This window comes from Anopheles coustani, chromosome 2 (assembly GCF_943734705.1).
Source record: "Anopheles coustani chromosome 2, idAnoCousDA_361_x.2, whole genome shotgun sequence".
Lineage (NCBI taxonomy): Eukaryota > Metazoa > Arthropoda > Insecta > Diptera > Culicidae > Anopheles > Anopheles coustani.
This window is the reverse complement of record NC_071289.1, coordinates 2,110,878-2,127,362: the sequence shown is the minus strand read 5'-3', so window position 1 is coordinate 2,127,362 and position 16,485 is coordinate 2,110,878. Positions and strand designations below refer to the sequence as shown.

The 16,485-nt window shown below is 46.1% G+C and overlaps 1 protein-coding gene across 3 annotated transcripts in view; it reads left to right on the top strand.

Annotated features, from left to right (window-relative positions):
• Nucleotides 1-8,271: 8,271 nt before the first annotated feature.
• Nucleotides 8,272-16,485, top strand: part of LOC131267075 (CUGBP Elav-like family member 2) — a 114,411-nt gene continuing 106,197 nt past the window's right edge. For all 3 annotated transcript variants that reach the window (XM_058269834.1, XM_058269833.1, XM_058269832.1), the window contains exons 1-2: nt 8,272-8,955; nt 14,950-15,290. In XM_058269834.1, coding sequence (XP_058125817.1) covers nt 8,849-8,955; nt 14,950-15,290 — 448 coding nt within the window. In that variant the 5' untranslated portion in view covers nt 8,272-8,848. The remainder of the gene's footprint in view (nt 8,956-14,949; nt 15,291-16,485) is intronic.

Here is a 16,485-nt window from a genome sequence, read left to right as displayed (position 1 = left end):
GTAGCGGACGCATAAAAAATGAATGCCGTTTAAAAAGCTAGCTCTAGCCCCGGAGGCACGCGATCCGGGTGAGATAAAGAATCGATAGGCAGACGTTCACCATTTTCCCGCTCCCCATTCCGTTTCTTACTCCCGCTCTGTCCGCGACCCGCTTGGCCGTTACAAATTTGCTCCTGACACAGGAAAAAGGAGGGAAAGATAATTTAATAGGTTTATCGTTTTCTTATCTTCAATTCTTCCCGTACGGCGTGAAGGTGAATCCGCGAGCATGGCGTTCGGCGGGTTTAGCCGGCGGGGGAACAGCAACCGGATATTGGAAGAGTATCGGGATCGATTTCATTCAATTTTCCACAACTTCCGGATCGGCGATGGGAGGCTTTTTGTGAGGGAGGAGAAAAAAGAGGGCAAGATCCTGGCGATACTTTCGTTTTTCGAAACAAAAAATCCAACCATTTCCATATACATACTCTTTCATTCGTGCAAGGCTTCAACAAAAATGGAAGTGAAGATTTTGAAGATTTTGTACGAGTATGAAAGCACTCCCTACGGAAAAATCCCTATTTTGTAGGCACTGTTTTCCTTTGTTCGCAATTCAATTCCTGTTGATGTGGGCGAAAATGCATGCGACACGCTTTTTTGATGACACAAAACGTTTAACAGAACTTTAAAGGCAAACATACTTACCGAAAATCGATTCCGAGAATTAAAAAAAAAGGTTCTAGGCATCACCAGGAACCATCATGGCAGACATTGGCCATGTTGAAAAAACCCGTCCCAAGAACGGGCCAGACTTTCCGCAGATGCCGCCATCGCGACCGCAATCATTTCGATGTTCCATTCTTCCTACCCCCCCCCCCCCCCCCCCCTCCTTTTTCCCTGTCCCCGACGGCCCACCACGCTACCGGGGAAAAAACCTTTCGCCCTTCAGTCGCACCATAAATCATCGAAATGGCGACGGCTGGCGCTGATGTTGGTGCCTCGAGTGCCGAAGCCAGTGTCGAGGCCGGGTTTTTACCCATTTTGGCCTCTCTGCAGGAAAAAAGGGAAAGGGAGGGACCATTCCGGTTGGTCCTAGGCAGACACTTGCCCATAAAACGTTTAGCCCCGGTGCGCACTCGGGCACCAAAACCTCGGCATTAGCAGCATAATAACAACCATTGCTTGATGTCCCCTCAACCCTCCCCCTGGGTTGGGGTGGAAGAAGAAAACGCATCAGCAAAAAACAACATTTGTCGGCGAGACCAAAGCTCCCCATTTATCTCCATCAGGCTCTCCCGAATCCTCCCGGGCGGGAATGGACGAAATGGCGGCCCAACAAAAGGCTGCGACTATTATTAGCCGAATTATAAGCGTCGCCAAAACCGCGTCACGAACTCTGTAGCGTCGTAGGGGAGGGAAAGGGTTCCAAAGGATGCATTAATAAATGACGACCAAAATATTTTACTGCTTGGCAAATGTTTCTGGACTTTCTCAAAACATTCAGTGTTGGTCAGAAAATCAAGACAAAAGGACTACGTTCCTTATTTCCCTCTGTTCCAACGCTTGCGTGGTATTAACTATTTAAAGCACCATAATTTTCCTGCAGTCAGTAACGGATGAGGAAACCCTAGAGGAAAAGCCATTTCGCTGGTTAAACCACCGTACGCTGACGTTTCTTTTCCCATATTCATGCTTGGTAAAATCACGCCGCTAAAATCCCACTTCGGGGAAGAATGTTCCTTCGTGAAACAATAGCACAATGGATAATAGAATACTAACCTCAAAAAATTCCAAAGGGGACATTTTCCACTGACCTAAATCGGATTCATTGTCTATTTCAGTTTTTTTTGTAGTTCCTTGCGGTTGGTTCGCTTTTTGGTACAATTGGAGGACGTAACCCCGGCGTCGACATGGCCCGCGTCCCCATTTTTGTGCATTTCGGGTTCATTGCGACCATTTACCATGCATAAGGGACACCAAAAAGGAACAATTGGCGAGGGAGGCCGGGTTGTATGTTGAAAATTGTAGCAAAATCGTAAAACATTGAAATCATAAATTTGGCAAACAATGAACAATCCGAAAACGCTGACCGACATGATGGGGACTCCCTCTTTTTTTTTGTGAGCTGGCCAACGACCGGATTATTATCCGAAGCTGCTGCAAAAGGCAACTCCATGGCGAAGTCCATGCCAACAGATTGAGTGCAATATCGTGCAGGCAGGAAATGTGAAGCATTATTACCATGGTAATGTTCAGCTTTGAAGGATCAGTGCCAGGACATGTGTCCTCGTCTATTCGAGGCTGGAACGGGGTAGGGGAAAACTGCGACAGACGAGAGGACTTTATACGAATGCTAGCGTAAAATCGGAAGTTGTGGGATTTTAGAACTCCACAGGCACCAAAGTGGACATCCATCGGGTTGCTGAACATTGCGCCACAGAGTATTCCCGGGTATTGTAGGCGGGGGAGGGGTTTTGTAATTTTGAATACATGAAAACTTCCGTCTACGCTTCCGGATCCCATCGGGAGAGTTGAACAAGGGGAAAAGCGCAAAAGCTTCCGTGAGTAGACACGCTCCTATGCTACAATGCCAGAGCCACCGAGGGGAGCATCGTATTGTCCACGTTTGGCCAGCTGAAAAGATAATATTACGCGATTCTGCCAGTCCAGCGCAATCATCATCTTCCACGCCGCGTTCTGTGGAAAGCCACACAAATGAAACGCTTTTCACCATACGCGTGTACTATCGTGAGTTCGTGTAGCTTGAAACGTGACCATCGTACAAAAGCGTCGCCAAATCCACGCGGATTCCAGGAAGCGTACAGGGCGCCCGTAGTACCACCATAAGACCAACTAGCCATTGGGTATCGAACGAGCGTTTTCAAACGGCTTGTTCCATCTCCCACCAACCTGGAAAAACAGACTGCACAGCTTAAATGTCAACACATAGTGACGATTTCAAATTGCAACGCGCGATTCATTATTGATCAGCTCAATTTCCCCAGCCTTAGGTAACGGACACGTGACATTTGGACCGGTGTTGGAGGTTAGTGAAGACGTACAGACCCCCCCTTCGAGTGGCACTCGAGATCCAGTGATAATTCGGAAACAATCTATATAAATCAATTAAGGACTTATTTCCCACCAAACTCCCACAGGAGAATAAGTGCTGAAGAGAGGCACTCGAACAATAAGAAATGAAACATTGTCCTGGTTCCCAAGGGACTCAGAAGAACCACAACATCCATCATTGGCTCAATGCCGGAATACTGGTTGCCATGGCTGTTACAGGCCTTGGTGTTGCTGTTTTTCCTCTAACGGTATTCCTGCACGCAGCTACGATTTACACCCCGAGGCACAAAAAAGGAAAGTGTCCATTGTGAATTTCCCAGGAGGGTCATAAATTTCATTGTATTTGCATGCATTTTTCGATTCTGCTAGTGTTCAGCCTCCGTTCGGTAAGCCCAGCGATAAACTGCTGGATCATACTGCCCATAGAGTCACCTAAACCATCGATAGGTTGTGCCCCACTGAGTCTATTGTCAATTTGTTTGTGCCATCTTCCGGGTCTTAAGAGAAAATTGCGGCTTTCAATGGCACGCATAAAATCCACCCAGTCCTACCAGAGTGGAGTTTAATCGAGTTTTTAAGCTAATTGAAAGTAAAATGATGAATTGCGGTTCCTCTTCCTACTCCGATGGCGCTTGCTCGGCTGCTGAAACGAACCACAAATCGATGGGAAGCCCTTAATTTACTTACTGAAGATGTTCTGATACGGTTCATAGTCAAGATTGAGACTGCCGATAGCATTCACTATGGTTCGCCTGGGATGCAGTACAGAAATCAGGATGCGACGACTACCTCCCCGGACGCGGAAGCCCTACTTGTGAGTGAGTTCATTAATTACGAAGCCTAATCGATTTGATACGACCGGGTCAACCATTTGATGCAAAATGATCACGGCCAGGAAGGAATGGGTTGCCCCGGTGTTGCCATCGGTTGAACATTCGAAGCCAATCATTAGCTTATGACAAGGAGCTTTACCTCGAAAGGCAATCAATATCTCACCGGCAACAGTGGATACGTATGAAGTATGGGACAGGTTAAATAGCCTTCCCGGGAAACCAGTCGGGCCATCGGGGTTTCCGAGTGCCGGATGTCAAAGTACAGAGGAAATTGTCTTCAATGGTGCACGACGCAGGCGAACTTACTCCGTGTGATTAGTTGCACGGTCAAATGGACGGGACCGAACCAGACCTGATAACTTGGGCATTACATCAAAGATAAACACTTCCGGCCACTCATCGGTCAGATGATGATGATGAGAACGATCGCCCGATTGGACAGCCAGGATGCACGGGCAAGTGGCCTCACCCTTTGATGTCTTGCAATATCTATTACGCAACGACAGGATGCGGAAGTTATGGAAGTGAAATAGGGTTTACATAATTTTTCCAATAACATTTTGTCTATAAACAGAATACCAGGAATATGGTTCCAAGTGGTTCGGGATACTTGTTGCCTGCAGCCCTTGGTTTCTCTATGGACAACGGAATTTAATAAATCAAAAACCTTCCTCTCGTTTGGACCACTTTTTTCAATTTCCTGGCTGACCCATATCTGATGAATTTCTATTCGGAACGATTTCCCATCACTGGGATCACTGTTCCTTATGCTCAATCAATCAAAACCGCAAACCAAGCCAGTATCGATTAGGATACCGGAAGAGACAAAATAATTTCCTGTCAAACGAAATCCCGACTCGAAGACTTTATGGAAGTTAGGTGAATAATGTTAAACACGCTGACCTTGTGAATCACTTCGAGAAAATTACTTTGCTTAACTAAGAAACACATATAATGAGTGAGTTACTAAGGCGTTTGCACGCCTCATTGCTTGGATCATGGTTTACAATAAATATCTATCCTCTTATACAATTCTTTTCCATCTTTGTGACCAGCGTCACCATTTCTTGCGCTCAATTTGTAAGCAACGTGTGGACAAATTCACTGATTCCAACCTGAACCATACACCCTTAAGGCCACCGCTTACAGTCAATCATCTTTCCGTTCCGTACGCATTTTGGTCGTAACCGGCTTTCGGATACCGGCGATCCTTAGTTCGCCTTCAGCTGTATCCCGAATCGGAAATGGGAAACTGATTGCTTTCATGTTTTGGGGATTATGAAACACGGTTCCCCGGAACCCATATCCTCGCCATGCTTCCGGGTCCGGGTGTTTTCTTTCATTTCGGGCCCGAACAGAATGATTAAACGTGACACGAATGCCGATTTTGGGGACAGCTCTGAAAAGGCTAGTGTTATTATTATTTCTTTTGGACTAAAGGGTCTCGCCCCGGTAGCCTATCACCGAGACATGTCTAATCTAGTCAACGAGCGGTTGAATGGCACGGCTATCCTGTCAATACCCAATGGAAATTCATCTTTTAAAGCACTGAAAGCTGCAGGAAAGGGAACTGCCTTCTCATACGTGATAGCTTTTCGTAAGGATTTACATCTATCTGCATGTGGCCAGATATATCATGTAAATTTAACCTTCTCTCATGTCATGCTGGTTGTTCATATTTTGAAAGAAAGTACGTTCGTACGTGAGCAATTCATTGTGCGCACTAGGAATGAATAGCGCAATTATCTATTGTTAAGCCTCATATAAAAAGGCCATAACCGATTCACTAATTACTACGGAAGTCAAAGTTTCTTGTTCATTTTAACGTCACCATCGATGGTCCAAATGGCAACCAAGATGGTATAATTGCGAAGAGATAAAAATAAACTCACCGTTGAGCTATATTCATTTCCGCAGTCGCAACACGGCCTGGGAAGAAAGTCAACCACGGAAGTGGAAAGTAAAATGAGGCCAAACCCGGGAGCAAACGAAACGTTACGATACGGCTTACCGGTTACCTTATCAGTCCGTGGGCGAGATCAACATTGTAGATGCGTGGTAGAAAAAAAAAGCTAGTCTTGGAGGGCGCTGCTGGAGCGCTCTGCCATATCTCATCCATTCATCTCATAACCTCATTTTTACGATAAAATACCGGAACCGCGTCTTTCTGAAGCCCCCGTTCCATATGAAGGCCCTTAGCGCAAACCCACACATCCAGGCGCGATCCTGGAATTGAGGTAAAAAAAGTATGACTTCCGATGCTGTGCTCGTGGAAGACTTTTCTTTTCCTCCTCCTGCTCCAACACACACATTCGGCTTGGGGGAAAGCGAATGGCGTATTCTTTTCGTATATTTTACGCTCTCGAATCATATCAGTCGGAAAATTGCTTGCCTCCTACGCTCCCCACCGTGCTGGTGTTTATCACAGATCGTAGCATTGCCGAGTGCCACTTCCGCTAGTTCAGCAAATCCCGTTGCATGGTACCGCTTTCTGGATTTTCTTCCCACACATCCTCAACCACTAGGGCGGACGGAACAACGGATCCCCTTCTTCCCGCATCCAAACAAGCCGTGGTTCAACAGTTGCTATCTCGATGGGAAGAAGATTGATACCTGGCCAAGCTAACGAGTCGGTCGTGGAAAAGCAACAATCTGATCGCGAATAGGGAGTAGCGCATCGCAGTAGTCTGGATACATGCATGCTTGAAGCTAGTAACCGTATCAGCTGCAAGCGAATCCAGTAGAAAGATCAATTTCTTTGCAAGGGCCTTCACTTCTATTCCTCCCAGTTGCTCCACTTTCCCGATGCTAAGATTGGTTCCGATGAAAATGCCAGGTTTCGCTATCCATAGAACGAAAGTCAACAGACTTCACATACGCACAAGCAATCACATTCAATCGAAAAATGCGTGGTAAAACTAAAACCGTTCCGCTTTTAGTTTGTAAAGCTTTATGGGTATGATAAGACATGTTGTTTTTTCACCAATTCCATCACCTAAAATTAAAGAAATGATACTTACACATTACGAGGCTATTGAAGTCACCATATGCACTTGCACCACAGACTTTCCTAATCACTAGTTCATATCGTTTCTAAGCGACACAAAAAGTTATCCTACTGCACAAATTGAATGTTGAAGTGAAATTTCTTTTTTAACTTCTCTTCCAACTGAGAGAAAGAATGAATTTAATTGATGAAAAACAAAAAGGAACGTTTCTTGTTCCTCAAAACTTTAGGGACCTTTTGCATTTTTAGATTTTTGTAAACTAGACAAGAGTCACATTTTATAAACTAGAAGCGGACCCAGCGTGCAAAATCGTCATGCAATTTGGTTTTGTTTTTAACAATTTTCAATTAGACAGAACGATAAAGCATAATAATTTTGCACGTTGGGGAAGGTTCAGATCAGATTCACACGTTCAATATCACCACTACGCACTCCCGCACGCCGTTCGAATACCACTACCCCGCATCGCGGACGAACGAACCGCACACGCCACGGTATGGTGACCGTACACGACGCCATTTGACCCGAAACTGCGAACTTGACTGTGATCAAACCTCAAAGCCCCTAGCTGAAGTCAAGCGCCTCCGAGGGCAATAGTACTTTGCGGAAGTTTCCGATCGTCCGGTCTGACCCGTTGATGACAATGGAACACGAACCGGTGCAAAGAGGAAATTGCAATAGCTCGATACGAGGAGTAGAATATCGCTCGCAAAAAAGTATTGCCAACAAGTGCGATGAACGACAGCTCGAGCAAAATTGTTCGCTCGCTTGCTTCAAGCAATCACACACGTACCCATTTCGATGGTCTTTCTTCTTCATTGGATTTTGGCCACATTTCGTGCAGCTGGCCGAAAGGGGTCTTTTTACTAGTAGCTGCAAAGCGAATAACGGTTCTTTCAAGGTCTTTGAAACTGCGAACAAATGATCGTATCGGGGTCGCTTCGATGACACGGAATCAAGAGGGGATTTTGAAAGGTCTAATAAAACATTGTTACCTCTTTCTTTAAGCATTTTGGTCTAGACACTATTTCATTGTATCATCCAGCTCGATATTGATCGTTCAAACAATAATTAATTCAAGTTTAAAGCTTATCTTCGCTTCAAGCTGATAACTTAGTTTCCTCCCGATTGATATCATTTGCAGGTAAAGAAATTCTTCAAGTTGAACACTCGTGGATCAAAGATGTTTCGCATTTCGGACACCGGCAGGTGTTTGCGCTCGTTGAACCTAAGATGATCCTCTCGCTTATCAGATCAGACCCGAACGAATAGTGAGAGCGAATATTATCTCATCTCACCTCATCTCATCAGCGATCGTTCGAGAGCAATCGAGACTGATCTTATCGAACGCTCGATCATTTCGTTATCATAATCGTATCGAAACGGTTGGAGGTGCACCGCTTGTCGTGTTACGGCTCTTCTTTTTCCCCCTTTTATCCAATCTGATCCTAACCTTTCTTCTTAAAGCGTCCCATCTGGCTCGCAATTCCCCGCTCTACCCCGATTTTTATCTCTAAAACGCGTATACGACTTGGGTACTGTTATTCAAGTGCCTTGATATTCAAGCGGTACGACTTTCGCGACGCGTCTCGTGGTGATTTAAGATATTCCCCCAGTGCCTTGACCCGCACAAAGTACAAGAGAAAGAAAAACCACGTGTCGATCACGTGCAGATTCTTGTGTGCAAGTGTATTTTTTTTTGCAAGCGTTCTGTTAAGTTTCGTAACCCTTAACAACTGTTAACCAATTGTTTGACGAATACGTTTTTCGTCGTGAATCGTGCGTGAAGATTTAATCGTGGTGTACTGGAGCAATATTCGTTCGGTTTCCGGACTCTTTGAAAAGTGTGACACAGTAAACGTTCCCTCGTTTTTTTTTATACAATCGTTGCCTGTCACGTGATTTGACCAGGATCGGATTTTATTGTTACAAAGTACTATTGGTTTAAGCAGCAGTATGAAAATGCTTACCTACTCCACCGCGGAAACCGACAAGAAGAGCCAAAATCCGTTTTTAGGCACGATGGCGATGGATACCACTTCGTCCATCGAGTATGACGCTATGTAAGTATGCGTAGTTTCATGTCACCTGCCCGCTCTGTGTTGGGACAGGTGTGACCTCTAAATGACCATACCATGTTATGATCCAAAGCTTCACACGTGTGCCCTAGCGGGCGCCATTTTGTTTCACATTTCTCTTCCCCCGGGGGAAGCGATCTTTGTAGGAAGATCCACTTTATTATCTTGACTTAAAGTTGCAGGAGCATGCTTTTTCCTGCTTCATGCTTGTCCCTGGAAGAGCAGATAGGAACGGGCAAGATGATACAGCTTGGGTTCTGTTGGCGGAGGAGGGGAACGGTTGAAGAGGGCCCCCAAGCATACAACGGTTCTTCGCGAGTGTCTAATCCATCTTATGCCATACGACGACGAAGAAGAGTATGCACTCAAGTACTGCCGCTGGTTGGAGCATTAGGCATTATCACGACCACGCTCGACGGTCTGTTGAACGCCATGTATACCCTCTGGCTTCGTCCGAGTTTGGTTGTGGTATGGTGCATGCACTTTTTTCTTCATTCCTATGCATCCCATGCAGGGCATGTTCTTTGTCACTTCCTGACCGGTCTCGGCGGTGGGAGAGCAGCTTTATCCTGAGCAGCAAAAAGTCAACGTATTTGTGCTTGTTTCGGGCCACAGCGACGGTCTCGACGTGCCAACTGGTCCTCCCTATCCACCTAGCAGGAATTAACAGTTCGTTGAAGCTCAAGAATGTTTCTCATGTCTCTCGACGGTGCATACATTTTTCATGCTCTTTGCTTTTAACCTGTTCACTCTTTTATTATCCATGACATTTTTCACCCGTACAACAATTATACAGTTTTTTTCTCGTTCAAGAAGCCAAAGGGAAACGGTAAAACACGCATTCCGCAGCGACAAAACGTGACACGGCCAACCATAGGGCCAAACAGAGAAACGGGCAGCAAACCAGAAAACCAGAATGATCTTGTAATGGTATTTATCTTTAATCCTTTTGCAAGGCGCCATCGTCGTTTTCGTCCGCGCGCCCAGGACGCGTTAAACTACAAGCAAAGTAAATAAAGGCTTCCCAACCCACGACCCGCGGCGGCGGCGGTGGCGGATCAAAGCGGTCCGAAAACGGGGGAAAGAATGTACGATCTGGCAGTTATTCACACTGTTGGTTTTCATAATTCCAGACCGCTGCCCCTCGGCGCTATGTGGGGACGTTGGTCGACCAGCAGGACGAGGTGTAGCCTCTTCAGGCAGAGAAAGAATCCTTCGTGATTTTCACACCCCGTGTTGCGGCAGGTTGAAGTAGACGCACCAGCCACACCAGGGTCCTCTCTGGTTGCTGCACTGGCAAAAGTCAACTGACGGAAAAGAAAACACCAACTTCATCTTCCCTCGACGCCCCCCGCATCCCGCATACCCTCCTCCCACCGAGGTCATCTCATTTCAAAGCAAGATAAACGCTTAAAGACTTACTCAGTTTTGTTTTAAAATGTTATTAATTAGTTTCACCGGCAGCAGCAGCCGGGAGTTGGTGTTTGTGCCCCGCATGGATTGCACTTGGTCACAATCCTTTCCCCCCCGGTGGTCCGGTTTGCCGGGAGTCTGTTGTGTCTTGCTGTCGCCGCACGCTCGCCGTGCAGCGCTACTTGCCGTTTTTTTCTACCCCGGGAAAAGTTGTCTGTTTAGGGTCAGATAACGTAAACGCGAAGAGGGGTCAGACTAGTTTAAACCATAAGCACAACGATACACACCAGGCGGGTGGAGGGTGGCGAATGCGGTGGCAGAAAACTTAAGCCAAACGAATTGCTGGTTGTCGAGAATTTCCTCCGGCCAACCAAATGGCGGCGAGTAAAAGGCAATGCCGCGCTGTAGACAGCAGATAAAGTCGACACTGTCTCACGTAAAGGAAGATGGTTGGCAGGGAACACAAACACGCCCGAGCACTTTTCTGCTTTCTGCAGAAACGAAGGAATTTGTTTGTTGGTTATCCTTTCACAAGCGATTGCCGGGCACTCGGTTTGACTTGAAGTGTTTGGCGGCGTCGTTGTTGTTGTCGTCAACGGGTAATTAGATTGTCCGCCGGTGATATCATTTCATCCGTGCAATATAAACAAGGCAAGGCTCGTAAAGTCGTCCTATGCACTTGTTTTACCACTGCCATGCGTGAGTGAACCGAATACTAACACGTGGTGGAAGGAGCAACCTTAAGTATCAAGCAACTTAGGAAAAACCTTTAGCACATTGTTTGTTGGTTTTTCTTAATAGTTTTCTTGTATTTAAATATTCAGTACTTTTGCACAGACACGGTTTTGTATGTCGATCCGTTGCTTCGTCGACGTATTTTGACGTTTCATTCTTGCAGTCGAATGAAACTTTATAATTAGCTGTAAAACTATTTCTTCTCACCGTGACCAGTAATTAATCGACACTCACAGTTAGGAGCAATTAGTGATGTTTACACTGAAGTTCTCTCCTTCTTTGAGTTTGTCCTTTAATGTGTAGTATTCGGCGAAAGATAAGATGTCCTTTCGCATCGGATTCACGGTATCGTTTTGTTCGTTTTAATGAGGAAACTTTTATACTGTGCCGCGATGTTTTGGAATTTGAATAAAATAATCATGACCATTAAAAAAGGATCTTTTGCGACTGTGTGCTTACAATCCTCTTAGATATGAATGGCATGTGAACCATGGTTCTCGTGCGTTCAATGACCAACGAATAAATAAAACCTTCCAAAAGAAACGTAATTCCACTAACAAGCAAATTCCAAGAAATCATCATCGAAGTGCTGCCTCGGTGAAAGAAATTTTCAATCTCTCAGAAATGCGAGAAATTCGACACCCATTCGTCCGAAATACTCTCTAGGAAATCATTTTCTTTGCCAAGAGACGGTGACCAGCTGCGAAATGAAATTATATCAGCTACAACGCCATCTGCTAAATCACTCAATTTATTCGTAATTACGTTTTTCCGGCTTTGAATGTCTTGCAAGGAGGATCACGCATCGCCACCGAAAGTCAGTCATCAATTTAATTCCATTTTCTTTGATTCAATTAAGTGTCTTTATAGTACCCGGTAGCCAGTCTCTTCCTCCCCTCTATCTTTTCCGAGAAGATCCTTAATTCAAGGCACCTCATTTTTGGCTCATTGTCATGGCCGGGACGTCCCGACAAGCGCACCGTGCCGATTTGTGTGCCGAATACCCGTATTTAATTTGTTCCAGGTTTCTTTCTTATTTTTCACGCAAACCTGCAGAAAATCACAGAAGCTGCTGGAAAACAGGGAAAATTATTCAAATGACTTTCCCGGGGAATTTGCTTTCCTCCAATTAGTTTCGAATCGAATCTCTCGAATTCCCTACTTTCGGAAGACGGAACAACCTACCGGCGGACGATGGATTGTTATCCTCTTTTCCACCTAGTGCGCACGAGCCCTTGTACTACATGGCTTCGTAAGGCCGAGCTGTGGATGCAGCCTTCAAAAAACAGAATCTCATTCCAGAAGGAGCATTCATCCAATTTGCTTTCCTTCGCAAGGAGCTGCTGGTATATGGGAGCTACCTTCTTTACAAGGTCTCTAGGCATTCAAACGTCGTCGACAACGACCATCAATCGGGACGGGAATGGCCATTCGTTAACGGGCGAGTCTTGGCCGTCGTCACGCGGCATGAGAGTATCCTCCTCGATTCATTGATTTGGAAAATTATAATCTACTCCACGTCTCCGTTCGCTCCTCACAAGTTGCTTTTCCATCAAGGTTTTTGTCTGGAGAACCCTCGAGAAACTAAAACAAGAAACGTCTACCGGTTTGGAAAGCATCGTTTATCAATCGTCAACCGTTGCAAGACAGTTTGTGATATGAGGGCTATCAAATCCTTCCTCTGTGCGGGTGTAAGACGCATTGATCAATGATTCGTAAAAACAATTTGAATAACCATGGCGGCATTTCGTCCCGAGACACGTGGCCAGCGTTGGTATCCTGATTTTTGGAAATTTTGAGTCGTAGTAGCAAGTAAAACCATGGCAACCATCGAATGTCAAGGAAAATCATCTAGGGAAAGTCATGAAAAATACATGATAGAAAATGATCTCCCGGTGCTTGAAAACAATTCAATCGTCTGCTTATTTAAGTAAGGGGGAAACCTGAAATATGTTTTATGTATGTTCATATCATCGTCGGCGCAGATTTTTTCTACCCTAGCTTTTTTATAAACCCACAACACATTCATGAAAAGGTGTCCTGGAGGCGTGAGTGGAAGAACAGGGAAGTTCATTAAATTCTCCACGGCCCAGCGAACTTAAATACAATATCGGAAATAATTGAATCTCATATTTTATCCCCGGACAACGCCCTCTAACTGGCATGTTGTTTTGAGAGTGTTTCTTCGTTTCATATTGTCTATTGCTAGGAATGTAGATTTTTTACTCTCCCGCGTGTTGAGAGAAAATTACGTAGAGGGAGGAAAAATAACGTAAACTTCCCCATGGTGTCGGATGGAAATCGCATCGATGGGGAGTTGTTCCTGTTCCTCTATTGAATTATTTCCACCTCGGTAGGGGCCAATGAACTTGTACGAGAAAGAGAGACACACGGAAACCAAAACCGTTTCCTAGACCAAAGATTCAATCGTTTTTTACACCCAATGATCCTTTAATCCGTTCGTGGGGAGAGAAAAAAGAACACCCTTGTGCACACTCAGGTTTATCCAACAGATGGTTATTTTGTGCATCACGATCCCGTGGAGCCTGATCCAGACACTGAAAGATGACTTATACGTTTACGACCTCGTTGCGGTACTTGGTGAAGCATCCTCGAATCATCCTTTTCGATTGCAGAACAATGATGGTGGGCCATTCACCGTGCAGACGAAGATGATAATTTCACTGACCGACCACCAGCTCCGCGGGCTCATTTCCACCGAATCCCCTCGTTGGTCCTTTGTGGTCATCTTTAATATAGTACGTGCCAAAGCCCGACATGTTCGACCATCCGTCCTCCAACGTGGCGACGAGGATTTTTTGTTTCCAACATCCGCTCAAGCTGTCCACCGAGGCTGGTTAATGAGTGATGCTTTTTATATCGTTTTTATCTTCCTCGATTCCTCCTTCTTTCTGTCTCTCACTGTTTCAGTGCTTCGTTTTATTGGACGATAAAATTTTTATCCGTCATTCTGCCGTCGGTCGGGGAAAAGGGACTGAGACGCGAGGGCGGTTTTCGCGGTTCATTGGTGTCGCAGGAACCGTCGGGTGGATGGCTTCCCCTTCGGACAGAAACATGCTCATCAACAACAACATTGGCACCACCGTTCCGGTTCCAGCATCGGGACGAAAAAAAAAGGATCATGAAGCTCGGGTGTCCTTCTAACGGAGCATCATTATTATGATGGTTCTTTTCGGTCATTTCGCCGTCAGCTTCCGTCCTGACCTTTCCCCTCCCACCACGTCCCCCTCCTCGAAAACAACCACCATCAATAAGGTGTGACGAGATTAGATTTCGTTCGTTCCGTCCGCCCGCCCTTCGCGCCCTGCGTTCGGTTCGTTCCATGTTTATCGAATTTTTCCACCGACCGGGCGACGTGGGGGACTGCTTGGAAAGAAATTCACATTCCGGGCACGTCCTGGGCCACGTCCGATGGCGAATCATCCAGGGAGTCTACCGTTAAATTGCCACATCGTGACAAATGATTTTCATACCGAACGACGGGGGCGGAAACAACGGAATCGACGGGACAAATCTGTCTTGTCGGTTCGATCGGTGGTGGTCGTCCTTTTGGGGCGCCGCCATCCGCCGGATGGAAGAAAATCGACCACCCGGGCGGGTTTGTCGTTCGTCGTTGGGTTGACCATTTTGGAAATTCAATTTAAAGTCACAACACAAAAGAAAATCTTTGAACCAGGTTGAGTTTTCGAATGTGTCTCACATCGCAGAAGATTATATTGTTCATAATGGAATTATTGAAATGTCATAAGATTCACTTTTTATTACTCATTTTATTAAATCACCGTTTCTCTGTTCTCATTCTTTTTGTAGCGCCATTATGAACTTGAACAACACCGCGAATAGCAACGCTAGCGTCAACAACATGAACCTCAGCCCCGGCAGCCTCAACAATAACAATCATACCCTGAACAACAACAATCCGAAGGTGATAAACAACAACACCATGGCGGACGCGGGTGGTAAGCTGTCGCCGTGCCAGGACCAAGACGAGGAGGCCGTGAGCGACCAGCCCGATCCGGACTATATCAAGATGTTCGTCGGGCAGGTGCCTCGCTCGATGGACGAGCAGCAGCTGAAGGAGATGTTCGAGGAGTTCGGTAGGGTGCACCAGATCAACGTGCTGCGGGACAAGACATCCGGTCAGAGCAAGGGTGAGTGTCTGTGTGTTTTGCACAGCAACCAAGACTAGGGCCAGCCATCCCCTTGAGGGGGTTCTATTTTCCCGTTAATTGATTTGCCACTCACGGGACGGAGGAGTGACAGAATCATCAGCAACGGTTGAAACGGTCTTTTTGGATAAATTCAATCGATCTCACAACTGACGAAGGAAAGAAAGAGAATAGGATGTAGGTGTCACGGATGCCAAGGGCGTTCTATTTTTTCTTACAGGGCGATTTGATAGACTAACCAGCAAAGAACAATAGAGATTGATTTTCTCCTGCTAAATCCTTCGAGAGATTTCACTAAACCCGTTCGGTTGGTGAAGAGCTCTTCACGTTTTTTGGTTGGTTTTTAATGCATGTTGTCTTTTTAAGGGACAAAGTACCAAAGAGTAGAAGCTCTTATCACCTGGAAAGCGCCATCGTTTCGTCTCTGCCACATCGGAACCCAAAAAACAACGATCGCCAACACAATGATTCCTCGCTCAAAAAGGCGGCTTCTTGCCCGACACCAAAGAAAACTATATGACGTACGGATGGCATGTTTATGTTGGTCGTTCAATCGGAGGGACCTGCATCACAGAAGCTTTTTGTCACGGGGCCTCAGGACCTGGTGCATACGAGGTGACAGAAGGGAAAATGGCATGGACGCCGCCGGGCAGGATACTTGATGTTTTTGACGTGCCCGCCCGGTTGACCGGAGTCGATGCCAATAGATCCTGGAAGCCGATTCGAGCCATCGTTCTCCACTTCGAGCACGGGTTTTCGGTTGGTGACACTCGGGAAGCCCTTTAGCTGCTCGGGTTCCTCACTTTGACCTCGCATAAAAAAGTGCACCAATCGAACGGGGAGTGCAGCGGGTCGCTCTCAACGGCAGTGTGGACGGTATGCAGGAGGAGAAAGAACTGTTGATTTCCAATCCATTACTCATTTCTCTTCTGCTGACCGGATGGACGTGTTGACCCGTCGATGCTGGCGTTCAACGGTGCAAACCCGAAGGAGCGGGAAAATCGAACGACATGGCGTCGCTCGGACACACGGTTGACATCCTCGATGGAGCATGATGACGATAATGGTCTTGCTCTTAAAGCATGCGGTTGAAGCTAGCTTCGAGCGTCGTACGATTTGGCGGTGGTGTGGAAAGTTGTGCCCGGGACGACAGCGGAATGGTACGCGATTTATTCGG